This window comes from Phocoena sinus, chromosome 4, assembly GCF_008692025.1.
Source record: "Phocoena sinus isolate mPhoSin1 chromosome 4, mPhoSin1.pri, whole genome shotgun sequence".
Taxonomy (NCBI): Eukaryota; Metazoa; Chordata; class Mammalia; order Artiodactyla; family Phocoenidae; genus Phocoena; species Phocoena sinus.
In genome coordinates, this window is record NC_045766.1 from 79,166,525 (window position 1) to 79,194,201 (window position 27,677).

The 27,677-nt window shown below is 41.5% G+C and overlaps 2 protein-coding genes across 5 annotated transcripts in view; one reads left to right on the forward strand and one right to left on the reverse strand.

The window, feature by feature from the left end:
• Positions 1 to 25,929, forward strand: CD80 (CD80 molecule). Of its 4 annotated transcripts, none has more exons than XM_032631072.1 (7): positions 1 to 190; positions 1,240 to 1,556; positions 10,418 to 10,735; positions 15,534 to 15,815; positions 20,118 to 20,231; positions 21,496 to 21,607; positions 23,432 to 25,929. In XM_032631072.1, exons 2-6 carry the CDS (start codon positions 1,460 to 1,462, stop codon positions 21,567 to 21,569), a joined length of 885 nt encoding a protein of 294 aa, XP_032486963.1. In that variant the 5' UTR covers positions 1 to 190; positions 1,240 to 1,459; the 3' UTR covers positions 21,570 to 21,607; positions 23,432 to 25,929. The 4 variants fall into 4 exon arrangements, with proteins under 4 accessions (XP_032486963.1, XP_032486964.1, XP_032486962.1 ...); XM_032631073.1 differs by having other exon boundaries at positions 1,275 to 1,556; XM_032631071.1 differs by having other exon boundaries at positions 1,452 to 1,556.
• The window catches only part of TIMMDC1 (translocase of inner mitochondrial membrane domain containing 1), a 25,997-nt gene continuing 23,778 nt past the window's right edge, over positions 25,459 to 27,677 (reverse strand). Inside the window, exon 7 of the mRNA XM_032631075.1 lies at positions 25,459 to 27,273. Coding sequence (XP_032486966.1) covers positions 27,123 to 27,273 — 151 coding nt within the window. The 3' untranslated portion in view covers positions 25,459 to 27,122. The remainder of the gene's footprint in view (positions 27,274 to 27,677) is intronic.

Sequence of the window (27,677 nt, forward strand, 5' to 3'; positions counted from 1 at the left end):
TGTTTCTGAACATCAGAGCTCTCTACCAAGTAAAAGGAAGTTGGGAGGGGAAATGCCACCTCTGTAAAATATCACTCAAAGACAACTGAGTGACTTGCCAGTATTTCGGAGATAGCAAGAAAGGAACAGAAGTGGGGCCTCATCCTTCGATTTTCAACACAAGAGAAAACGAGGAATTGTTCTTCAGCAAGTAAGTACATTTACTATGAACTTAATATGGGATAGCCTGGTAGACCTAGTGACCAACAACCTGACTGCTTTTTAAACAAACATACTGTCACTCTTACCTCCAAGATGCGTACTTTACCCCCAAAGGGCCTTCAGGGGGTCTCTTATTCCAACATACTTGGAAAATCATCATCAGAATTATGGCCCATTATTTTAAGTTTCCTAGGTGGTAGAAAATATTAATTTTGTAGGCTGAATTTGAGTTTTCCACAACCAGCAAAATTCTGATGAATAAGTGAATCCAAGCTAATCCTGACTAAAAATGGAGTGTGGCTGATAAAACAATCCAGTTCGGCTGAAAAACTGGCTCAACGAGGGGTCCCAAACATTTCCCTGGTAGCGCTAAACTGTCTCTGGTGGCAATCTGAGAGAATCACATAGGAGCACAGCTTTCATTTTTATTCCTAAAGTTTAATATATTTACTAAAAAAAACCAAATCAGCTTCCTCACATTATAGTACATAATATAAATAAGTAATGTTTTCATCATGTCTTTTCTCTTCCTTTTTTACTGACACTTTTCTGTTGATTGAGATCCTCTACCCCTTTAAGACATATTCTTTGTGTAGAAGTATTCAAAAATGGAAACACTTTTTTTTGTTGTTAATATATTAAGAAATAAGTAGTTTCGTGACTTAAGTACTGCCTTGGACAAAATATGCCCTTCCTGGTGCTCTGTGTTCTCGGTATGTCCTGAAGAGAGTCCAAGCTTTCATGGGTGGGCTTGCTGATATCCAAGGCCCTTATAGTTAGTTCTCTGTGTTTCTAGCAGTCTTCATCATCCCTTCTGGCATTGGCAGAGCGGTGGTTGATCCTTGGAACATGCATGCACAGGCAGGGTCACCTCCGCAGAGGTCCGCCAATTTTTGCTTTTCCCTAGCGATTGTGCCGTGACTTAGACGTTGCTCAGATGACGATCCCTGACTCATTTCAGGCGGCCAACTAACAGGTTTTACAACCCATGGTGGACCAGTCTTCCTTCCTGGGTGACTTTTATTTTTTCCTTTTCAGGTTGTGAAAATAAATCCATAATGTTTTATATTTAGGAGTTTGGACACCCAGGTACAGCATCCAGCCTCTCCTCAGTGTGTTTTGCAAACACTGCGAGAAAACCCTCTGTGTGGGGCAACTGAATTGTCTTCTGCCTTGCCTGGTGTAAGCTGTGAGGTGCCCGAGTCTCATCTGGCTTGAAATTGTTTGCTTTTGTTTTCCATCCTCATCAGCGGAAGCCATGGATCACACACTGAAGTGGGGAATCCCATCCAAGCACCCATACCTCAAGCTCTTTCAGCTCCTGGTGCTGGCTGGTCTTTTTTACTTCTGTTCAGGTAAGCAACCTCCAGGAACTTGACTGAGTCCACTGCTTCAGCGTTTAGAAAGAGGAAATGGTGTTCTCTGTGCTGCCTCCTTCTGTGAGACAGAAGGGACCTTCAGGGTATTTCAGTTCATTTTAGGGCTGAGAAAACAGGTCCAGAGAGGTTAAAGGACCTGCCCTTGGTCACACAGCAAGCCAGTGGCCAAGTTAGCTCAAGAACACAGACCTTAAAGGAAAGGTGGGGTGGTGTTATTTTAACAAAGCTGATTCAGAAGGACAGCTTCGAGTTGTGATCTCTTCCACCAGGTGCTTGTTTACATTTTGTGAAACGCTAAGGCACTGGCCTTGGGCTCTGGTTCCCAAACTACATTTCTATGAGACAACACAGCTAAAGTCTTCTGCTTCTAAAACTAAACAGTGATGATCTTCTTTCCAAGATGAAGGGGGAAAAGAAAGTATTGATAGTTGTAACATACAATCTTCTTAATATTAAAATTTTCTCAATATTTATTTTTATGCTTTAGGTACTGGTGCCCTTTGTCAACACAGGCATCTGACATTAAGTAGTATCAGATTTAGCACAAATCATATTTCGAGTTGTTTTTAACTTACTATATAGGTATTTCAGGTGTGTCCTACAAAGAATATTTTGACTTCTGGAGGCTTTTGTTCCATCTCAGGTGCTGGACTTCGGGGGCTGTTGGGAAGGGTGGTGCTGGTCCTGCTGACAGGGTGGCTCTGACTTTTTTTTTTAAAGTCAGAACAAATAAAAGATCTGCTTTGTGCTGAGCAGTGTACTACCTGGTTTCATCAAAACAAAGAGGAGTCTTTGCCTCCTGCAGCGTTTCCTAATCTGCAAAGAGCCGAACATCAAAGGGCCTTGTCTTAAGCATTGGTTACTTAAAACTGCAGCCATCACCCAGAATGACTAAGGTGTGAGGGAGGGCACTGGAGGGAAGGGATTACTGTGACTCTGGTAGAAGGCTGTAAAACTTTACAGAAGACTGTAAAACTTGCTATTTTACACTGCTGCTGAACCAAGAGAACCATGAGTCAAGTTTCACATCAGATTTTGTATATCTGATGGACAGTATTATTTCCAACAGTTACAATTTTCTTCTGGGTAGTCGGGGGCAGCACTCCCAATCTAGAGTCTTCTGGGGAATCTTAATGAGTTTTAAAAGATTTAAAATGAAATTTACAGGCTTCCTAGAAATGTGGTATGTGTGCATGCATGCGTGCAAGCGTGTCTGTCTCTGTGTGTGTGTGTGTGTGAGTGAGAGAGAGAGAGAGACAGACAGATGAAAGGGGGTGAGGAGAGAGAAAGAAACAATGAAAAAGAGAGAAAGTATAAAAAGAAAATTAAAACCAAGGCTATAACAATTATACCAGAAAAATTAGGGGCAAATGGAAGGAAATAAACTTTGAGCTAAAGAAAGATATTTAGGAAAGTACCTTGTTCTACAGCTACATTCAGATTTTATTGTTGCTGTACTGAGTCAACAAAGGAATCCATGAGTTTCTTTTGTCTGAACACCTACTGTGTATCAGGTGGGCCTTAAAAACTGAGCCTGGGATTCCTGCCCTCAAAGAGGTATATGTTAGTTGGAGAAGGCAAAACAAACCCACAAGCAAGTGAAGAGCAGTGAAGTGACTGGCCCCGACTGTAAGTGCCCCAGACCTGGGAAAGCTGGGACCAGGGTGGGCTGCGGCAGCGGGGCAGGCTTTAAGGTGAAGGAGGCCGAAGGTAAGGATGAGTCAGGGGTGCGTAAGGATGAGTCAGGTTTATTCTTTTGTTTAATCATTTATGAATTTAACAAACACCGAGCATCTCTTATGTACAAGACACTTTTCTTGGTCCTGGGGACAAGTTGTGAGCAAAATTGACTTGGCTTTTGCCTTCATGGAATTTACAGTCATTAGGAAGAAGATGAAGATTAATCAATCATTCAAATGAATGTATGACCGAGAAACTCTCTTTCTCTGCCAGAGGGGACGGTGGTGAGAGTGATCTGGGTGAAGGTGGAAGGAGCAGCATGTGAGGGACACGCAGGAGCAAGGAAGTGTAGGTGGGCAGTGTTGGGGCAGCAGGGAGACAGGGACCAGGCTCCATAGGGCTTGAAGGCCAGGGATCTGAATGTTATTTGGAGGCACTGGGAAGCCATAGAAGGATTTGAAGCAGGGGAGTGACACGGTCTATATCAGTGCTGCTGACACTTTAATTATACATGCCAGTCACCTGGGGGTCTTGTTAAAAAGCAGTTTCTAGCACAGGGGATTTTTTTTTTTTAATATTGGAGTATAGTTGCTTAATAACGTTGTGTTAGTTTCAGATGTACATCAAAGTGATTCAGTTATACATATCCACTCTTTTTCAAGTTCTTTTCCCATTTAGGTTATTACAGAAGGTTGAGCAGAGTTCCATGTAGCACAGGGGATTTTTAGAGCAGCAAAAATAGTATGATACTGTCATGGTAGATACATGTCGTTACACATTTGTCAAAACCCATAAGATGTACAGCGCCAAGAGTGACCTCTGGTGTAAACTGGACTTTGGGTGATAGTGATGTGTCAATGTAGCTTCATCGACTGTCACAAACGTACCATTCTGGTGCGGGATATCGGTGGTGGGGAGGCTGTGCCCATGCAGGGGCGGCGGTATACGGGTACTCTCTGTACTTTACGTTTATTTTGCTGTGAACCTAAAACTGTTCTAAAAGGTAAAGTCTGTATATATTTTTTAAAATGTAGTTTCTGCTTAGGTGGGCCTGGGGACGGGCCTGCATTTCCGTATTTCTAACAAGCAGCCAGGTGATGCTGATACCACTGGTCCACAGACCTTTAGCTTTAGTAGTAAAGCTCTAAATGATACATATTTTTTTAAAATGGTGTTGCTGAAGCATAAAGAATGGCTTGTAGGGCAGCCATAGTGACTGCCAAAACCGTTTAGTAGCTTATAGTACTTGATGATAGCTTCGATGAAAAGAATGGGATTGGAGGGAGATGGAGGGATTGGAGAATGTGTATGATGTAGAACTGGTGAGGATTTGCCAGACTGAAGTGCAGGTGTGGATTGTGCATGGCCTGTGGGAGACAAGACTGGACAAAGAGAGTGGAGTACAATCACGGAGGACTTTGTTCAGGGCAGGGGATTTGCACACTAGCCCCTCCTTTCCTCTCCTGTGTAGGACAGCTGCACTTCCCCCTGACACCCCATCCATTGCTGCCCGGGACAAGGGACCTCTCTTTCCTGCACAGGGTGGGACCAGCAGGGCTCCTCTCCACTTCTAGTTTGGTTTGTGGATGCAGAAACACTGGACTCACGTGCTCCAGAGACTGGTGGTTGTCTAACATGGGCAGCTTCTCCTCAGAGCTGGGGTTCTCTCAGGGAGACAGCTCTCAGGGGAGGGGAGAGGCCTTGGGTAGGAGTAGCCAGGGATGCAGGATAGGTGTTGGCCTGGAATTCTGTGGCATGAGAAACACTGAGCTAGAGGAAAAGAGTGCCCTCAGAGTGCCACTGTAAACAAGGCCTCTTCCCTCCCACCATGTTCTGTCTGCATGCTGCTGGCCAAGGCATCCTGAAAGCCACGCTTCTTGCTATGACTACTGTGATATCAGCTGTTGAAGTCCCCGAGCATTTTAGACATATACTGTTTAGGGAGACACACAAAAGTAAGGATCAGATTTATAACGAGTATGTAGGCTAGGCCTATAGAGGAGAGAAAGTTGGCAGCAATGTAAAAATCAGGTGACAAGTCTAAATCCGTCAGCTGCTGGAGAGCAGATACCTCTCAGCCTCCTTGTGTGCCCAGCACCCAGCCTGGGGCCCACACAAGCCCCGTGGCTGCTGGTTCACTTAATCAAAAGCACTTAGAAGGGCCCAAAAAGGTCACTTCCTTTGTGTTAAAGGTCACACAGACCATTAACAGTAAATCTCCAGGTGGTGGGATTACAGGTGACTTTTATGCATTTCTGTATTTTTCATTCTTTGCAAATTTAATATGTGTTTCTTCTAGAAGCAGGGAAAACCTTTATTTAAAAAGCACACCAGGGCTTCCCTGGTGGCGCAGTGGTTGAGAGTCCGCCTGCCGATGCAGGGGACACGGGTTCGTGCCCCGGTCTGGGAGGATCCCACATGCCGCGGAGCGGCTGGGCCCGTGAGCCATGGCCGCTGAGCCTGCGCGTCCGGAGCCTGTCCTCCGCGACGGGAGAGGCCACAACAGTGAGAGGCCCGCGTAACGCATAAAAAAAAAAATAAATAAATAAAAATAAATTTAAAAAAAAAAAAAAAAAAAAAAGCACACCAAGGTCCTCAGTGAGATACATTACGGTACACAGTGATATAAGCTGCTGTGCGCACCTGATTTTTTCTCCTTTAGGAGAAGCGGTGGTGCAGCCCTGCTGACCATTGCTGGGGTTCACCTCCGAGGAAGGGCATTGTGGCCAGCCCAGTGTCCACACTGCCTTTGCTCTAGTTTGGAGGGACTAGGGTGATACTCATGCTTCCTAGACTGGGTTCTTATTTTTTTAAAGCTATACATTAAATTTTATTATTGTATCTCCCAATTGTCCTGTATGGTTTTTCTCCCCCTGCAGTGACATAAAATTCACTGTTTTAAAGTGTACGATTCCGTGGTTTTTAGTATAATCACAATGTTGTGAAACCATCACCACTACCTAATTTCAGAACATTTCTATCACTCTAAAAAGAAACTCCATACCCATTAGCTGTCCCTCTCCATTCCCGCTGCCCTGTCTCCTGGTAGCCACTAATCTAATTTCTGTCTCCATGAATTTGCCTATTCTGGACATTTCTTCTAAATGGAGTTATATTATATGTGGCCTTTGTGTATGGTTTCTTTCACTGAGCATAATGTTTTCAAGGTTCATCTATGTTGTAGTAAGTATCAGTACTTCATGCCTTTTTTGGTTGAATAATCCATTGTAGATTGAGTTTTGAGAGGTACATTATTTGTCTAAAACTAGTGACCTCTATGCTTGTTGGCAAAAAGTTCCCTCTCTTGGGGGTTTATCGGTGGAGAGTTGAAGTGGTCAGGAAGGGCAGGGGTTGGGGACTTGACTCAGTGCAAGTGTCAGCCGGTTACCACAGTGATTCTGGCCACATCCTGGGTGTGATTCAACACATGAGGTGCTGTGTCTGAGAGAAATAGCCCCATGAAAAAAATCTGTATAGCTTTTACAGTTAACAAAACACTTTACCTCTGGGTGTCATATGACCCCCATGGTAATTATGTGAAGTAAGTCAGGGAGATAGTATTATGCCCATTTTACAGAAATTATACCTTGGCCCAAGGAGTTTAATCAACTTGTTAAAGGTTATGATTCTAATGCAGAGCGGTGGAGCCAGATTTCATCTCCTAATGCCTAGCCAGGCATTTAGCAAATATTTATGGAGCACCTACTACGGGCCAGGCCCCGTTCTAGGTTCTGCAGATAAGGCAACAAGCAAAACAGATAAAGCCCGTGCTCTCATGGCCCCCAAAGTAACTCCAGCTGATATATAGCAGCTGGAGACAAGCTCAAAGAGCAATAAATGAGGGCAAGGGGCTAACAAGTGGCAGGATGGGTGGGGTCAGGGGTTTGGTGAGGGTCCCCCTCACCACAGGGGACACCTCCCCTGAAGGAAGCAAGGGACGGGGCTGTGTGGATGTCTGGAGAAGACAATGGTCCGGGGTCGTTGTTCCTGGCACCATGTAAGGTTTTACTTGCATTCCCTCACAGAAACCTCAACCCATGTTGTTAGGTAGGTGTTGCTAGGCCAGTTTGTAAAATGGCAAAGCAAGCTCAAAATCCAACTCTTTAAGCAGTAATGCTGAGACCTGACTTACCCCTCTAGAACCACTGAAGCGGACAAAACCCTTCAGAAATCTTTCGACTGTCTTCTTGTAAACGCATGTAGCAGTCCCTGAGTGTGGAAGCGAGGTCCTGGTGGGAATTGCCCAGAAGATTTTTGGTTCCTTTTTTCAGTCTGGTTCTTCCTCAGCATCAACGTCTGGTGAGGGGATCTCACATAGGAACATCGAAGAGCCCATTGATGGTTGCTGTTGACCTTTAGACAAACACCCACACTTCTCCTCAGATGCTGGACAAAAACTCCTTAAGAACTATGATTGAAGTTAGCTCACTTTCAGTTAAGATTTATTTTTGCTAATGTCACCACATGTCAAAATGAGTTAGAAATCCTGGATTCTTTTTGGGTGGGAATAAACAGGCCACAGGAAAGACACAGTTATTTAGGACCCCGGAGGAGTGAGCTGCTTTCTATCATGGGGTCTTTCTGGCCCATAGCAAGACCAGGGTTCCATGTGTCTGACATAACCCCTGAGTGAGATGAAACAGACCAAAAGGTACAAATTGTGGGTGAGAGGAGGGAGAGAGAGGAAAGGAAACTCTTACGGAAGACCTGCTATGTACTAGGGACTTTTCCATTTATATCATTTTATTTGAATTTAAGTTTACAATGATCCTGAGAGGTAGGCATCATAACATTTTTACAGATGAGGAAACAGGTTAATCAGAAAATGGCTGAGCTGGGACTAGACCCCAAATCAACAGGAATCCATAGTCCGTGCACCTTCTACATATCATTTTGCTTTCATTGTATCTCTTTTTTTTTTTTTTTTTGGTGGTACACGGGCCTCTCACTGCCGTGGCCTCTTCTGTTGCGGAGCACAGGCCCGGACGCGCAGGCTCAGCGGCCACAGCTCACGGGCCCAGCCGCTCGGCGGCACGCGGGATCCTCCCAGACCGGGGCACGAACCCGTGTCCTTTGCATCAGCAGGCAGACTCCCAACCACTGCGCCACCAGGGAAGCCCTTCGTTGTATCTCTTTTTAAAGAGAGTTTGGGTTATTTAGCTATTCTTTGTTCCCCCCAAGTATACCTTTTCATTTATTTCCCCCTTTTCAGTTATATTCCCTAAATCTAGGGCTGGCAATGTTCAGCACGATTGTCGGAAGAAGTGCCTTCGATCATCCTGAGGTACTTCACACTGCTGTGAAAATACCTACGATCACAATACTCTTCCTAAATGCTGCGGTAGGGCCACATCCAGTCTGATGGAGGCAGGTAGAATAGCTGGTGAGATGGAGAGGTGCTAGTGTCCCATGATCCTACTGCCCAAGGAGAGTGGGCCTGGAAATGAGATCCCTATCCTAGTGAGACATGGGCCTGCCCAGGGGTTCTGTGTGGCTCTGGAGGACACCGAAGGGAAGATGCAACATGGTAGCACTGGGGGGTTTGGGGGGGTGGTCAGTTGTGAAAGCACCAGGGCTTTAGAGGAACTCTGCTTTTAGGTCAAGCACAGCATAGGAAAAGTTAGTATGCCTTCTAAACCAAAAAAAAACAGAAAATATAGTCTGACAGGGATTTTGGTGCTACTGATGAGTGCTTAGGAAATAACAAAAAGATGGAGTTTGGATGCTGAAATATTGATATTTCTGTGATATGCTGATGGGAAATGGGCAAATGTTTTAAATGGGGACCCTCTAGCAAAACTAGGTTGTAGGGTACCTGTTGTGTGGATTGCAGATAGCCAAGGGAGATAAAGGCAAGATATCCATCTGTTTAGGGTAGCTAGAGAGGGCAGAAATTGTCCAGAGGAGTAACGGAGGCCTTGTCAGGTGGGGATGAGGAGAGTCATTTCAGAATGACATCATAGGGTCAAGCTGGGCCTGGAAGGAAAAGGACTGTTTCTCAAAGCAAAAGAGCCCAGTGATGGAGCCCAGCTGGGAGCGGGCAGTGCTGGCTTACTTATCCTAGAACTGGGCCTCAAATGGGGAAACCAGTAAACAAGGAGAGTGGCCCAAAAAGTTCTCTGCAAAACTGGGGCAGTTTCCTTTCCTGGGCTTAGTTTCCTCATCTGTAAAATAAGACCACCAAAATGATCAGGGAAATTCCTTCAAAATCTCACATTCCTTAACTATGACTTCCCTATCCCTGTGGGAATGATAACATTGTCTAACGGGTAGTTGCCACTCACATGCTAGGTCTCCTAAAGTCCTTCTTCTTTTGGGACTAGTGTACCTTCTCTCTCATTGTCCATTGACAGACAAATGGATAAAGAAAATGTGGTATATACATACAATGGAATATTAGTCATTATCATCATACCCTTAAAAAGGAAGGGAATTCTGACATATGTAAAACATGGAGGAACCTTGAGGGCATTTTGCTGAGTGGAATAAATCAGTCACAAAAAGACAAATACTGTATGATTCCACTTATATTAGATATCTAAAGTAGTAAAATTCATAGAAACATAAAGTTGAGTGGTGGTTACCAGGGACTGGCGGGGGGGAGAAAGCGGAGTGGTTTAACGCATACAGAGTTCCAGATTTGCAAGATGGAAAAGTTCTGTTTCACAACAATGTGAATACACTTGATGCTACTTAGCTGTACATTTAAAAATGGTTAAGATGGTAAAATTTATGTTATTTTATTTATTTATTTATTTATTTTTGCGGTACGCGGGCCTCTCACTGTTGTGGCCTCTCCCATTGCGGAGCACAGGCTCCAGACGCGGAGGCTCAGCGGCCATGGCTCACGGGCCCAGCTGCTCCGCAGCATGTGGGATCTTCCCGGACCGGGGCACGAACCCGCGTGCCCTGCATCGGCAGGCGGACTCTCAACCACTGCACCACCAGGGAAGCCCTATGTTATTTTTTAATCACAATTTTTTAAATGGAGAAAAAAAGCACTGGGGACCAAAGAAACCAAAATCAAACTGAACACTCCAATCCTGCTTGGTACTGGATACAACACTCAATTCTGTTACCGTCAACTCCAAAGTCTTGCTTGTGCAGGCATCTATATTTAATAGGTATATGATCTTGTTCTGTTTGTCTCTCCATAGGCGTTATCCAGGTGACCAAAACAGTGAAAGAAGCAGCAATGCTATCCTGTGATTACAACATATCCACTGAAGAACTGAAGAGCGTTCGCATCTACTGGCAAAAGGATAATGAAATGGTGCTGGCTGTCATGTCTGGAAAAGTGAAGGTGTGGCCCAGGTACAAGAACCGTACCATCACTGACGTCACCAGTAACCTCTGCATTGTGATCCTGGCTCTGCGCCTGTCGGACAATGGCACCTACACCTGTGTTATTCAGAAGCCTGAGAAAGGGTCTTACAAACTGGAGCACCGGACTTCGGTGAAGTTAATGGTCAGAGGTCAGTGGAACTTTCTGATTTTCAGTAAGCCAGCAGACTCTTGATGCCCTTAAAGACATACTCCTATTGATTTAAGTGGACATTTTACCAAAGAGAGGTGTATCTCACTTCATTTCTTAGGGTTGAGTCTCTAGTTTTACAGTGAACCCTAACTGTTTTCTCAGGATGTCCTGGAAATATCTATTAGTTGCATTTCTTGCACTTTGACAATCTAAGTGCATGACAATCACCCTGGAGCACTATAATGACCTGAAGTATCTTCTGAATCATAAAGGGACACATTTGATTTGATGTAGCTATACTATTAACTGGATTTGATCCAGTAATATATTCTTGTAAAGTATGTTGAAAGGTATAATAGCAATGCAGGCATAAATACTATGGCTATTGTTCTATTATATTTATTGTATATTTGAAGCTCTCCTCTAACGGTCATTCCTACAAAATTAGATGTTAGAGAACTGTGAAGGGCAGGGTAGGAAGAAGCCGTGACTTAACCACAGATGATACTGCTAGATGATACTAATATATTCTGAGCCCCCATCGAGAAGTGCCAGCCCTGGGCCATTCCCTCATACTTGAAATTCAAACACATTTCTTTTTCTTCCTGGGCACTTGAGGCTTTAGTGGAAAGGCTCAAACCTTTTAATAAAAGATAATAATTAACCTTGATATCAGTTAACTTAAGTGGATCCTTAGTGAAGTCTTCACTGTTCTTCCCTGCTTTTGGTCTTCAGTTATGTTGAATCTTTAGCTGTAACATCCAGATCATACCTAAAGTTTAGGAGGTAAGCCAAATTCACATGGAATTATCTTGAACTTCACTCTGTGTATTCCCTAACCATGGAGAGAGCGAATGATCATATGGTGGTGAGATATGAGGGGTTCCGAGAAGCCCACCTCCTCCAAAATTCAGACCTGCGTCGATTCCTGGAATTCCCACTATTAGAGCCTCTCCTGCTAATTTCAGCTTTTTTTCCCCACAAGATCCCTGTTAAAGATAAAAATGTGTTCCCTGGGGGAGATGGCACCACAGACATATTAGCCTGTGTTAGTTAATTACATTAGATACATAGTTAGTTCTCTAACAGAATATCCAGACAGAAGTAGACTTAGAACATGTACATTTTTTTTTTTTTTTTTTTTTTTTTGCTGTACGCGGGCCTCTCACTGTTGTGGCCTCTCCCGTTGCGGAGCACAGGCTCCGGACGCGCAGGCTCAGCGGCCATGGTTCACGGTCGCAGCCGCTCCGCGGCATGTGGGATCTTCCTGGAACGGGGCACGAACCCATATCCCCTGCATCGGCAGGCGGACTCTCAACCACTGCGCCACCAGGGAAGCCCCTAGAACATGTACATTTTGATAGAAAGATAAAGAAGAAAATCCAAGGAGAAGAGGCAGAGTTTCAGGGAGGGCAGGCCCTAGCAGCAGGTTATCGTAGGAGACCAAGGACAGCTAAAGCGGTAGCATGGGAGTGCTGAGGGCCTCAAAAAGGAGAGTGGGGCACCAAAATCAGGTAAGGGAAGACGAAAATGGAAAGTCTACTTGCTTAATTAGACACAGAACCAATTCTGGTATCTCCAGTTGAGTCAGTTAGAACAGTGCTTCCCAAATGATAAGGTGCCTATGACCTAGGGATGTTGTTAAAATGCAGATTCAAAGGCAGCAGGTCTGGCACTTCTAACAAGCTCCCTGGTGAGGCCTGTGCTGCTGCTGAGGATCGCAGTTTGAGAAGCAAGGCCAAGGTGACCAACTGTCCCATTCTGCCCAGGACCGAGGGGTTTCCTTGGACATGAGATTTTCAGTGCTAATACTGAGAAAGGCTAACTGGGACAAGTTGCTTTCTCTATATTTGCTAAATGATATAATAGCAGCATAATATCAATGGATGAAAGCCTTCATTAAGCAGCACATTTGAGAAGCTAGCTATACTAGTTAATGTATTAACTAGGTTAATGGATTTTTACCTTTCTAAAGTATATGCACCTTTTCCTTTCCTAATAAGATATTCTTACCCTACCTATTAAGAGTGGTGAAAATTTGGGTTAATTGATTAAAATGAGAGACAAAAGAATAATTCTTTGATGGTTCAGTCTTGCAAAGCCTTAGGAGCTGTTACTCTAAACAGATCACCTTATAGAAGGGATAGGAGACAGAGCTTAGGCTGTTCTAAGCCCAGCCAGACCTTGAAAAGATGGTTTTTAATATGATCCTTGATATTAGTGGCATTCTTGCGGCTAAATGTTTCTTAGAAAAGCAAAGTGCAGAAATGAACATGAATCATAATTAGGATATGAGTTACTTGGATTTGTTATTCCAAGTTATAACATGACATACTGATGTCATGAGAAAGAAACAGAATATTCTTGTTGTTAGCTACCAGTGTAATTATTTGATCTTATAGGAAAAATTAAAGGAGTAAAAAATAATAATGTCAACTAAAAATGGCTCGAGAAAATGTCAGACTTAATTTAGGAACAGGATTAATTCAAAAAAGAAAGGTGACTCTATCCCTAACCATATCCAAGTTTTTCTTTTTCTTGGCATTTATAGTCACTTGTCATAACTTTGTGCCACCAGGCAGTCCTGGAAGCTTTCACCTGGCAACTTGATTTAAATGAGGGAACTCATTTAAAAGAGGACAAATTTAAGGGCTTCCCTGGTGGCGACCCTGGTGGCGAAGTGGTTGAGAGTCCGCCTGCAGATGCAGGGCACGCGGGTTCGTGCCCAGGTCCAGGAAGATCCCACATGCCACGGAGCGGCTGGGCCCATGAGCCATGGCCGCTGAGCCTGCGCGTCCGGAGCCTGTGCTCCGCAACGGGAGAGGCCACAACAGTGAGAGGCCCGCGTACCGCAAAAAAAAAAAAAAAAAAAAAAAGAGGACAAATTTAAGACTCACATTAGTCTATTAACTAACTTCCTGTGTGTCAGGCTCTGTTCTATGTGATTTATATTAACGATGTCATTTAATTCTTACAACGCTGGGAGGCAGGTATTATTATCCCCATATTACAGATGAGCAAACTAAGACTAAAAGTGGTTAAGTAATTGGCCCAGTGTTAAAAGGAAAAACTGGTTATAAAACCTGGTCTTGGGACTTCCCTGGTGGTGCAGTGGTTAAGAATCTGCCTGCCAATGTAGGGGACACAGGTTCGAGCCCTGGTCCGGGAAGATCCCACATGCTGTGGAGCAACTAAGCCCATGCGCCACAACTACTGAGCCTGCGTTCTGGAGCCCGCATGCCACAGCTACTGAAGCCTGCGTACCTAGAGCCCACGCTCTGCAACAAGAGAAACCACCACAATGAGAAGCCTGTGCCCGGCAAAGAAGAGTAGCCCCTGCTTACCGCAACTAGAGAAAGCCCACGCGCAGCAACGAAGACCCAATGCAGCCAAAAATAAACAAATAAAAACAAAACAAAAAATCTGGTCTTGATGACCACTGTGCTATACTACATCTCTCTGTGAGACTCTGAATTCTGAAAAGAAAACTAATATATAAGATGAAGTATGGGGGGATTGGTTCCCCACATTATGCTAAGGAGTATAAATTGTTTAAGCCTAACAATAAGTGAGGAAGAGGTGAGGGGAGTTTTTTCCTGTGTTCTCTGCAGTCATTTCACTGTGCTTTGCTTTATTTTAGTATCTTATTAAGGGGCAAATACACAAATGAAAGAGCGCCTCAAGTATCTTGGAGGAATATTAGGAAGGTCTCTCTGTCCTCATAAGGCATGTCAGAACAGTAAGGGAATCAGTAAAGTACAGTGGTTGAGATTATAGGCTCAACAGTGTAAAATTTGGACAGAGGTTTATTTGATTAAAGACTACTTTTGAAAAAGTAAGGTAATGCTAAACAACCTTTAGAGTAGTGTTACCTACTTCCCACCTCAGTAGTGTGGGAAGTAGGGAGACAGCAAAGTTAAGACCATACAAGTAGATTTACACAAGTTACTGTCAATATTCTGGTTCTCAGTTTGGATGGTGGGTTCTCAGGTGTTTAGTATAGTATGAATTAATAAGTAGATACATAAAAGAGAGCTACTTTGTATACCTCAAAAATTAGGAAGAAAGAGGAGAAAAAGAAGTAAAAGAAAGGAAGGAAAGGAAAGGAAAAGAACAGAAGGCAGACATATTTTAATCTGCTTGTTTACATCTCTAATACCATGGCATTAGTATTTTTCTGAGAATATGTTTTTCAATATAATCCTATTTTTAATGTTTTAATAAAACAGCAATGTTTGAAGCTCTAAAAAAAAAGGAAAGAAAAGAAGTCAGGGGAAGGGAAAGGTCTGGTATCAGAAAAACTTGAATTCAAATCCCAGTTCTGTCACTTATTGGTTGTGATTTCTCTAGACCTCAATTTGATTATTTATAAAGTGAAACATTGTATTAGGTTAAATCATATGAAATTACTGATATTTGACCTTTTTTGCTCTACAACCTACCTCCTAGGGTTGTTGTAAAGATGAAATGAGATAATGTCCAGACCTAAGAAACATTAACGTGTTGTCTATTATTTTTTTCTTCACCTCTTGCAAATGCAAGTACTGATACTATGTCAGTATTTATTCACATGAACCTACTTCTTTCTTTAATAAGTGCCCTCCTACCTCCTTATGAAGAATTGATATAACCAATTCAAACCAAAATTAGTCTTTGGATTATACATAAATATTAATGACTTATGGGAAGTTGCAAATTATATTTTATTATTCTGATTAAAGATAGGTATTTATTAAAAATATAAACACACACACAAATATGTAATGATATGTACTTACAGCCTGTTCTTTCTTCAGCTGACTTCCCTGTCCCTAGTATAACTGATCTTGGAAATCCATCTCCTAACAACAGAAGGATAATTTGCTCAACCTCTGGAGGTTTTCCAAAGCCTCACCTTTCCTGGTTGGAAAATGGAGAAGAATTAAATTCTACCAATACAACACTTTCCCAGGATCCTGAAACTGAGCTCTACACGATTAGCAGCGAACTGGATTTCAATATGACAAGCAACCACAGCTTTGTGTGTCTTGTCAAGTATGGAGGCTTAACAGTGTCACAGACCTTCAACTGGCAAAAATGTAAGTGATACTGTTCTGGGAAGTTTCTGCTATGTAGAGTCTAAAAAGAAAATAACTCAGCCAGATGCATCACAGAATTATGTATATTGACTCTGATAGTATTTTTTTGCAGTATTTTTAGACATGCAAATAAAATGATAATGACAGTATTACTATGACTTATTAAGGTCACTGTACAAGGTTTGACTATAATGTCACTTGACTTATTTTCTTTAATAAACATTCTAAAATTTAAACATCCAAGTAAGTTCTGTCCATCAAGTCAACATATTAGGAAGTTATTATAACAATATTGTTGTGATTGAAAGCACTAAGAATTGTCCTTCTTTGGATTTGCTCTCTGGGCTTTGGCACTTTCATTTTGGAGGCCCCCTCCCCATGGTCCCATGATGTCAAATCATTGTCTTTTGAGGGTGAATGTACCTTTTAAGAACTACTGGTTCATTTAGAACCAAGTCGGTCATTTTTAACCAAAACCATGACCAAATAGTTTACCCTACATGTAGTAAACTTATAGAATTTTCTTTCCCCAAGAGGTGAAATCATCTGAAAATATAAAATGGAAAAAGTTGGGCTTTTATAAATTTATGCATATTAAACCCATAATGGGTTATTACAGAAGAACTCAAATACTTGAAATACATTTCTAACTTGTTTGGCTGATTATATGGAGCACCACCAGGCCTCTCTCACCCCTAGCCCCACTTATAACAATATGTTTTGTGGCTGCATAGTAAAAAATTATACATCGAGTATAATTTATTATGTGTAGTATGTCTTACATCTTCCTCTTATTTTTGCTTGTAGTAGAGGAGATATTTTAGATGGTCTAGTAGTTCATCTTAGTGAATGATTTACTCTAGATCTTTCTATCTTGAGTGGATTCTTTATTTTCCTCAATAGGTAATGAGATAAAATTTTGACATGATTTTATTAATAGTACAAACTCATCTCTATCATCTTTTATGTATTCTAAAGAATTTATAAAAATGAATTTTGAATCCTATAGTAAAAATAGTTTATTAATTCAGCATTCTTGTCACTTTACTGATATATAATTATTTAACCACTTTTAGATTATCATGACTAAGGTAGACAGTATTACACAAATTAGTAACAGCAGCTTCAATTATATTTTATTTTGGACATCATTTATATTTGGAATATGAGTACATATGATATTCTAGGGCAAGGGTTGACAAAAATTTTCAGAAAAGGGCCAGATAGTAAATATTTATTCTTTACAGGTCATATGGTCTCTGGCAACAACTCAGTTCTGCTGTTATAGCATGAAAGCAGCCATAGAAAAGACAAATGAATGACATAGCTGTGTTTTAACAAAATTTTATTTAAAAAAATAGGTGGGGGGCTTCCCTGGTGGCGCAGTGGTTGAGAGTCCGCCTGCCGATGCAGGGGACACGGGTTCGTGCCCCGGTCTGGGAGGATCCCACATGCCGCGGAGCGGCTAGGCCCGTGAGCCATGGCCGCTGAGCCTGCGTGTCCGGAGCCTGTGCTCCGCAACGGGAGAGGCCACAACAGTGAGAGGTCCGCATACCGCAAAGATTAAAATAATAATAATAATAAATAAATAAATAGGTGGTAAGCCAGGTTTGGCTTGTGCATGGTAGTTTGTTAACTTATAGGAAATAGAATGTAGTCCTTTATATAAAAGGGTGGAGCTATTATTTAAAGATGATTTAGACTGCCCAGCTTTATCATCTTTTCCCTAGTTTGCCTTCTCAATTCTTCCTTCATGCTAAGGATGAGCAGTATCCCTTTTCACGATAATTGAAAACACTAGTTCTTTGTCCTATTTGGTCCACATTCACAATGACTAATGGAGAGATGATTAACAGTATGTGTTTAATCATTCTTTCTTTCATTCAGTTTTTATTAAGTAGTTATCACATACCAAGCATCTTGCTAGGCACCAGTGTTGTCTTTGTGGTCAGAGAGCTTTAAATACTTCAGATCTCATGAACTGGATGGCAAGTATCATTTAGAGTCAAAAGCAAATAATGCATTTGTGGGGGAGGTCAAGGGGTGACTGCATAAACAAACGTAAATTAGGTGTATAGTTGATAGGAATAGTTATGTCAATGTGAATAAAGCTTTACTATTTAAATACCCACTCTTTACCCCAGATTTATTAATTAAACAGATTGGGTCTATGGCTCTTTTAGCCTGGGCCGGCCCAATTTGTTAACCCTTGATGTACTGGAAGATATATGTGTGTGTGTGGAAGGGGTCAATCACAGAGTCCCACTCAGGGTGTCTAACGAGCTATATGTGCAGATGTCGTCACACAACTATGCACTTGGGATTTTGGGTCTGCCCTGGGGTGCCTTACCAGGTTCCTAATAGGTATCACGACAGAGCACATTTGCTGCTACTGGTTCCCCTTTCTGTCTCTTTAAACACATACCTTCTTTCCAGGCTGAGTGAGGCTTGAGGATGGATGAGGAGTGACCTCTGAGAGGAAGCCAGGAGTGAGTTGGAACTTGTGAAACATCTAGACTCCCAGGATAATAGCAAGAGCTTCTTTGTTATTTGGGGTGTCATTCTGGTCTGCAGAGGCCAACCCTGCTAATCACTCGATGTCTCCACCCAATCTGGTGTTTTAGAGAATAATAAAAAAACGACTTTCCCTAGTCTCTAAGTAGTAGGTTCTCTATGGTCAAATGTGCATTTTATAATGATCACTGTGGCAGAATGTGTAGGAATTATTAAAGCCTAGAAAACCAGAGGCAAAGAGACCAATATAAAGGCGACTAAGTTGGAGATCAGAAAAACCTGAACGAAGGCGGTTGCTGCAGGAGATTTGGAGAAAAGGAATCAGTTGCAGGGATTTTCTCAATACAGCATAGAAAGTCAGTGGGAGCTACTGGGCAGTGAGCACAAAGGCAAGCCTCCCCTTTTATTTGGGTCACTGATGGTGCTGCCATTCATTGAAATGGGAGAATGCGGGTGGTAGATATGCTTTGGAAAGAATACATGGATACTGAATTCAATTTTAGTCAGGTGGAGATGCTGGCATCCAACCATTAGTCAACGGCTGGAAATAAAAATTTGGGGCTCAGAAATGAGATCAGAAATATGGTATACAGATTTAGAAATCAGCTGGTGTTTCCAAACTTGGGTGTGGATGAGATCACCCCATGATTACTGGGGCCAGTGAGAGGAGAGTGGGACCACAGATGGAGCCATGGGGAACAATGGTAGTTAAAGGACAAGAAGGGGAAGAAGAGCCTACAAAGAAAACTGAGTCACAACAAACAGAAACTGAAGAATGTGGTGTCACAGACGTCCCAGGAGGAAAAGTGTCAACTGGGCCAAATGCTGATGAGAAGTCCAATAAGCTAAAGACCGAAATTTATCCCCAAGGCTTGTAATCAGAATAATGAGAAACGGTACTTTAGTAAATGCTCAATATTTATTTGTACGCCATTCCGGAGAAATCAGAAGAGGATGAGCTGCTAATATTCCTTTTGCGTCCCTGCCCTCTCCAGATGTTGCTAACTATTCCTCAAAGGGGTTGAAAATAAATGGTGTAACTGCTGCTCCTGAGCGGGAGGGACTGATAGCAGTACCGCATACACCTTTTTACTCCCACCTGCATCCTTCCTCGTGTGCCCTGTCTTTTCTCTGTTCCCTGTGTTCTACATCTGATAGCCAGTTTGTAGAGCTCTCCTTCAGGATGATCCTACCTACTACCAAGCCATATCCATGCTTGGTTCTTTGCTGGGTCTCTTCTGTTCTTCCAGAAGCTCTAGGCTGTATGATGAAAAATGTGTATCTCATAATGAATGCAAAGTGGCTTCTGTAGCTTTAGGCAGCTACTGTAGGGGTGTGTTTGTGTGTGTGTGTGTATGTGTGTTAAAGAGGACACCCTAAAAGGGAGAAGGCATGACAGAGCTGGAGAAGGAAAAATAAGGTATCTCTAGAACACAATATCAATTATTAGTAGCAATACATAGTAATATCAGCTATAGAAATGAGATAGGAAGACAAGATAGCTTTTAAAGGCTTTCCTGAGAATCTTTTTTTATGCCAACTTAACTCAGTAAATGCAAAAGTTCAAATTTTCTTTTTCACATTTAATATCTGACATCTGGTATTAGTTGCCCACAAGTATGTGTCTGATTAAAGAGTTATGCAAGGAAAATGCTGGAAGCTGCATTTTGGAGAGCTGACCAGGCAAAAAAGTGAAAAATGCTTTACAGTTGTGTCAATATAAGGGGCACAGAATGGGTATCAGGCAGTTGGAAACACATTAGAGCTGACACTATTCTTTTCCTTCAGCAGCCAAACCAGCCCCTTCTGCTAATCAGCTCCTGCTCTGGGCCATTATTATCCCAGTCTCAGCATGTGGGATTTCTGTGATCATTGCAGTAACACTAATATGCCTGTCCTGCAGTAAGTAATATTGTACTATCACAACGATCTCAATTCCTGGACACCCAAACTCTACCAGTATGGGTCAGCACCTCTCCGAGGTTTTAGCCTATTTTACTCTCACTTTTGGAGCAAATCTATGGAAACTTTAGTGTCTCCTTTACTTGTCTCAGCAAGTTCTGTTCATTCACTGGACAGATATTTCTTGGACACCTGCTATGTGCCTGGCACTCTACTAGGCACTGGAGTTACAAAGATGAGAGATCACTGCCCTCAACACACATTCTAGTTTAGTCCTTTTATTTTTCCCCTAAATGTATAGTATTTTCTTGGAGACACTGAGGCTTGCTAACTAAATTGAAAACATATCTGATACAAAGTGATAGTCTAATCTTTGATTTGGAATGGGAGGAAAGGCAGAATGACAAGGTTTAAGGGTAAGAATCATTCTCTTGGAGGAGGGTAAGATGCACTAATGAGATGTAGTTGAGCAACTATATGGCCACAGGTGATTTTACCAATTCTCAATTCTTCAGAATTTATTTTTGGATGAAAGATCAGGAGTGAGGAAAGAAGAGATAGCTAGGATTTTTTTTTTTTTTTTTTTTTTTTAGCTAGGATTTTTCTTCCTATGAATCTAAATTTTTGGCTTTATACATATGCTACCCTCAATCTGTAATTAAATGAAGAGGAACTGCTAGGCCAGTGCTAAGGCTATAGTCACCATGAAGGAACACCAACCTTTCTTGGAGTAAAAATCTTGTACAGTGAGCAAAGAAAATTGGAAGACCAACATCTGCTGATTTCCCCAACTTTCAGCACAAAAAAATGTCAAGGCTCGAGGAAGTGACTAGAGACTCTTTGCTATGAACATCCTACCCCATGGGTAGGATAAAGAGGTCTGGTGGGCTCAAGGATGTTTCTAATACAGACTGTGAACCTCTCTAGTTCAGAGTTTTTCATCCTTAGTACTATTGACTTTGGGAGCTGTATAATTCTTTGTTTTAGGGGGCTGATCTGTGCATTGTAGGATGTTTAGCAGCATCCCTAGCCCCCACTCACTATATGCCAATAGCACCTCTTGCCCCTGTTGTGACAGCCAAAGATGTCTCTAGACATTGCACATGTCCCTGGGGGGTGATGGTGGTGGTGGCTGTGGAAATCACCCCTGGTTGAGAACCACTCCTCTAGTTCTAAGCCAGTTGAAGGTTTGCTGAAATACATGGGCGTGATTTAAGGGAAACTTACCTACCTAGATTTTTATTGCTTGTGCTTTGTCTTCAAGGACATGCTGCAAGATGGAGAGAGAGGACGAGGAATAAGGAGATGGAAATGGAAAGGATTTCCCCATCTACATAGGATCTGTGGAAGGATTGGGCTGACCAGAACACCTCGAGGTATCTTCTCTACCAGTGTGGGATATGTGAGATCTTGTGCTCATGAACACAGAGTTTTCTTCCTCTCAGTACCAAATTTAACATCTTTTACTACTACTACCACCTTTTCAAAATCCACATTCAATGTACTCTAAACAGATGGTTGGCACCTCTCTCCTTTCTCCCCACATAAAATTTGCTTCTTGTAACCTCTTCCTTTGCCGTGCCATTCTGCCATCTTGAAATGTTCCCCTCTTGTCAGTCAACTCAGTGTCTTTCAGTATCTGTCAAACACGTGTACTATTCCTGGGCTATCTCCTTACTCTGATCACTACTTTTCCCCTGTATCCCTCAGTACTGTTGGACACAGACTGGGGTCACTGTACTAATTCAGTAACATCTCATTGATCTGTCTGCCTCTTACTAACAGAGTCATCTTCCACTGACCCAATTACGGAGCCGAATTTCATAAAGAATTACCTCTCTGTGTCATTTTCTCACTTAAAAACTCAGAAGAGACCCCAGGGTCTACAGGAAAAGTTTCAGAACTTTTTACTTTCCATATTCCAGCTGATCTCTTCAGTCTAAACATCTTCAGTTGTTTCTGTTGTTCTTCACACGGCAGTTTCCAAAAGCTCCATGTGAACACACTAAATGTCAATAAATGGTGTCCGAAACTTTAGATTTGATCTGATTCTACATATGATGGGGTAGTTACTATTCATCCAAGGATGTTAAGGAAGCCTAAACACAGCATCAGCTTTTGTGAATCACACTATTAGTTTATATCAATTTAGTGCTATCCTAAAATCCCCAGGTCTTTTCAGGTAAGAGAAACATTGAGACATTAGGATCCAAAAGACTGACATCAGGACCAGGGTAAACCACTATAAATCAGTCTCCATAAACAGTTTAGTTTTGACTTGTGACGGTTAGGGTAACAGCGGCATTAAAAAATGAGATTCTGCAGAGTTACCTTTAAAAAGAAAGTAAGTGAACTATAATACCTGAGACTTACATAACAGGTTATGTTTTACAAGTGCATTATTTCATTTCGCCGTATAAAAATCTCTATGAGCACGATCTTTCTATCTCCGTTTTATGGGAGAGAAACCCAAGGCTCCCAGAGGTAGAGTGATCTGCTGGAAGTCAGACAAATAAGGAGGAAAACCAGGACCCAAACTCGACATCAAGCTCAGGTTCCTTTCACAGCAGCACAGCAGCCTATGCACATTTTCCACACAGCAGTCTCTCAGCTTCCTATCCTGCTTTCTTTTCATTTCAACTTCTTGCTCATTCTCCAGGATGCCCTTCCCAGGATGTTCCCCTCAGTTCTGCGGTTACCTAGCATTTCCCTGACTTTCCTTCCATCTTAAAAGGATCAGTCAGCTGATCCTTCATAATGAAGCCAGGAACCCAGTCTCCTTCACAAGTATTGTGTGGCCATCTTGCCCAGTTCAAGCAGTTCTGCCCGACCACTAGAGCAGTGCTCTCTCTAGCACGTCACTCTGCACCCTGGGTTTATCTTCATGTGCCGTGTCTTATATCCTTTACCGAATTGTAGGCTTACTGAGAAGAGCAAGCATGCCTGATACACCTTTGTTTGCCCCACACGTATGTGAGTGAGTGCCTTGATCTATAATGTTTGGTTGGTTCGTGATAGCTGGTGCTTAATATTTGCCTGATATTTCATGTAGTGAAAATTGTCAGACTTGTCCTAAATTCTCTCATAATTTAGACTTGCCTTTATGTTCTTTAGCCATCAAGATTAGTATCTACAATGTTACCTCAAACTGGGAATACCCTTGTGATAAAAAATATAAAAATGTTTAATGTTTCCTTCAGGTCCCACATCCATCTGAGCTCGACTTCTTGGAGCTTCCTCAAATGGCCAGGATTACCCCACCTCGACCTTCATGTATCTGTTCCCTAGGAGCCTCTTCAGTCCAGTGGCTTTGCTGAAAGTGACTAGAGGAGTATGATGGGGACAGAAGTAGCTATGGTGACCCTGACCAACAATCTGGAAACACAGAATTCTTTAGGCCCGGAAGAGACATTAGTGAATACTCTTACTAATGACAAGGACATTGAAGTCCTGGAAGGTGACTTGAATTGTAAAGGCCAGGGCCAGAACCCAGATTTCCTGGCACTGGTGCTCTTTTCCTTCATCAATCCAGCTTTGTGCTGTTAACTGGTATGTGTGTACACACACACACACACAAATGCACACACACATCAGTCAAAGTGCTTCTGGAAACAGAATTTATCCAGTATCAATCAGGTCAATTTCAGAGACTTGATCTGATGAAGGAATGGAGAAGGATCTTATGTTGTTAAAAGCAATCTAATGTTAATGTGTGGGAAGTATGGTGTATGTACACCTAGATGACATTAATGGAAATATTATTGGTGTTTAGCCAGCACATTTTCATTGTGTTCTCCTTTGTTGTTCTCCCACTTCTCTACTATGTTCAGGAGGAAGTAGACCCATCTAAAACTAATTTCCTCTGACAGGTAGAATGAATGACTTATACAGTAAGTCCCCTACATACGAATGAGTTCCATGCTGAGAGCGTGTTCGTAAGTCCAACAAAGTTAGCCTAGGTACCCGACTAACACAGCGGCTATATACCGCTGATTTTATGCTTGCTTCTGGACATGCTGGGCTTGAAGTAAATATACTGTTACTACTGTACTCTATACGGTACTGTAAAGTACACAAAAGCATAATGGTGCACGCACGTGACAACATATGCCAGACACTTGAACTAACTTACGTGATTGGACGTGCGAACACATGTTCGCATCTTCAAAAGTTCGCAACTTGTTAGTAAATGCAAACAGAATGACTTTATTTTTTGTTTTGTAAAGTAAATCAAACTTACCAGATCATAGGTCAAACAAGAATAGATTTTGTTGAACTGTTTTTTTTTCTTTTAAAAGGAGCAACTAAAAAAATAAATCAATACTATGAAAAGCCCAGATGAATGCTTCTTGATAATTCCTTGGAAAAAAGTTGGTAAGCCAAAGTAAATACTGTATTAGAGAACAAGGGCATAGCAAAATACTTAATACACACTGCTAACCTCTGTGGTTAAGACTGACACAACCAATAAACTGTTAAGGAGGAAAATGCAAACTTCTCTAAGAAAAGATTTAGCAAAAGTTGTGCATGTGTACAAACCACACACAAACTTTTTTTCTATTTAAAATTTATGAACTAATCAATAACTTGTTCTAGAAAGTAACTGCAAATGAAAACAGCTTCATAAGTTCATTTTTGTAATAAAAATTGGCATACCTATTTTGTTACTTCAAAGACATATAAAGGAATTAAAATTTATTTTTAGTTAAATTAAAAAAAATACAGTTCACAACTTGAATGTTGGTATGTAGGGGACTTACAACTCAAAGCAATAGTAAGGTTGGAGAGTGATAATTTGTTTAGTTCACATTGGACTGATACTCTCCTTAAATGGCTTTATGCTAGTTTAATCTCATTTGTTAAATCTTTATGAGAAGGTTCTCATTTAAAATGAGATAGGTTTTATGTATGTACTAAAGAGTAAGCTGTCTTTAGCAGAAATTGATTGAAGTAATGAAAATAGCATTCCATAGGGCTTCCTTACATTCCTAAAGTGGCTTTTCCTCCATGGTATTTCTGGATCCCTCTTTCATCAGCAGAGAATTGAAAAGAAAGAAGTGGCCAACTGCTGTTCCTACATCACTTAACTCATGACTCCTCTTTCTCTGAAACTGCCTTCCATGCTCATTGGACCAGGAGTGGACGTGATTTAACCTGGGACAATCAGACATTCTCATTTGAAAATCTGGAGTTGCACAGCAAGTTGACCAAGTTTCTCAAACGGGGCTGGATTTAAAACGTTTAATTTTGGTGGCTGTAAAGGGGCTAGATTACTCTATATAGTCTATGGAACAGAGGTACACTTTTAAATGGTTGCTCACAGAACAAAATTACAAGAATTTAAACAAACAAACAGCTACCAAAAAAAAAAAACCACACCAGGAATCGCCACATTTAGTTAAGATTCATAATCCTTGGACATGATCAAAAGGAGACCTCTAGAAGTAACCACAAAACAGTACAAACCTAAGAGACAGCTTACTTGTACTTTAAATAAATTATAGTAAATTACTGCTTATTACATTTAATAAATGTGTTACTACTATTTTTTCAAGTAGTATTTTTTACTTTTATTATTCTGATATTTTTGTGATATGAATAAAATTATTTTAAAACCAACCATCTAATTTTATAAGTTGAAGGATTTAATCTCAATGTGGTTGTGAATAGAACAATAAACAGATTGACTAAGTACCAATTTGTCAGCAATTTATGAATGGGATAATTAAGAAAAACATGCTTTTGGGAGTGTGGCAATAATACGTAAATCATGGTGAAAATGTGCTGGTGCGTATCCTTTTAACTGCTAATACCTGTTGTTAGATAATGCCCTGTGTGCCACTGCATTGTGCTATGTTTTACACACATTGTTTCATTTAATACTCATTCTGAGGTAGATACTGTTTCATTTGACAGATGAGAAAACTTGAGACTTAAAGTAAAGTGGCTTGGCTGCAGGTCACATGGCTGCAAAGCTCCAGGGCTGAGATTCCAAGCCAGCTGTTCTGCCTCCAGAGCCCACGGCTTTAGCCCCTACTCTAGGCTGCTTCACAAACCCTGCTCACGTGAACAACAGTATTTTCAGAGTAGGAACCAAGAGGTCTAACCCCAAAACAAAGCACTAGCAGTTTCTTCCTCTCGGTACACTCAATTCAGTCATTCTCACCTCTCACTGAGTAAAAGTTATAATCTGCAGGGCAGCCTCCTTCTCAGGCAGCAAGCTCCTGGAGTGTAGAGACAGTGTATCTATTCTGAGTAACTCTTGTATACTATAGCAGAGATACTTTGTCAGCATTACTGAGATAGGAAACAAGGTCGGTTGTTTCTTTAATAATGCTTATCTACTTCCTTTTTGTTAAGTTTTGTATTATTTCAAATGGCACAGGAACCATCTTTGATTTTTATTAAGACAGAACCAAACACGACTACACATTTAGGTCCTTACTGTTTCTAGGACTCAAGGGTGCAAGGGTTTCACAGACCATTTGCCTTACCTGGTTCCTTCCTCTCTTTCCTAGTGATCCCTACAGTACTCTTTTAAAGGGCTACAAGAATAAATTTACAACCTGTACAATTCAACTTTAATCTTTTGGGAAATCTTAATTTACTATTGTATAATCCAGGGAAAAGAAATCTATATTGATCAATCGATATAGATATAATGTCAAATATATAGATCAATCAATGTAGATAAAAGTATGTACTTAAATTTAAGGATGAGTAAAGTAAGAGTACAGTAGCCCAATTCTTGGTTAAAAAAAAAAGTAAGAGCAAGTCACTGCCACTACAGATGCCCGTACTTACATCTGTCAGCAGCCCAACTAACTGGCATTCAATGGACATAGCAACACAGCTTTCAACTCTCCAATGAGTTTTAAGTCCAGAGCATGTTCAGTCTTTGTCTTGTTTATCTGCTGACAAAGGGTTTCTAGGAAGATTTAGCAGTGCTTCAATTTTCTTAGCATCGGCCTTGGATCGATTTTTCTGTAAATTACTTTCAATTTCTTCAGGGAGGAGCTCAGTAAAGTGTAGTCTGGCTTTCCTGTAATCAAAGAACAAGAAGGATATATCAAGTACTGCTCTATTTCTTTGGTTTTTAGAGAGAATTTTTTTTAGAAAGATAGTGTTTGTCTTACACTCCCTTACAACTTGTGAGCAAACATTGCTCCTTGCACTTCAAATACAATGACTTTCTTCTCTCTCCTAACCTGTTCCACTTACAAGCCAGCTAGGAGTCTCACATTACCAACGTGGACATTGCCAGCAGTAGCTCTGATCCTTAAGATATTCCAGAGTTCTCGAAGGGGTGACATGCAGTTGCTGAATGAAGCACCCTGAGCTAAGGTGTGAGCCTCAAACCAATGTGTCCTCTTGCCCTCAGGGCCCAGAGGGGATGTGAAACACCCTGCCACTCTGTTAAACTCTGTTGACAGACCTTGTGGGACA

Coding starts and splice junctions, on each gene's coding strand:
- CD80 (XM_032631072.1), top strand. CDS start 1,460: ATGGATCACACACTGAAGTGGGGAATCCCATCCAAGCACCCATACCTC. Junction 10,736..15,533: donor GGTGAAGTTAATGGTCAGAG/GTCAGTGGAACT, acceptor TTCTTTCTTCAG/CTGACTTCCCTGTCCCTAGT. Junction 15,816..20,117: donor GACCTTCAACTGGCAAAAAT/GTAAGTGATACT, acceptor CTTTTCCTTCAG/CAGCCAAACCAGCCCCTTCT.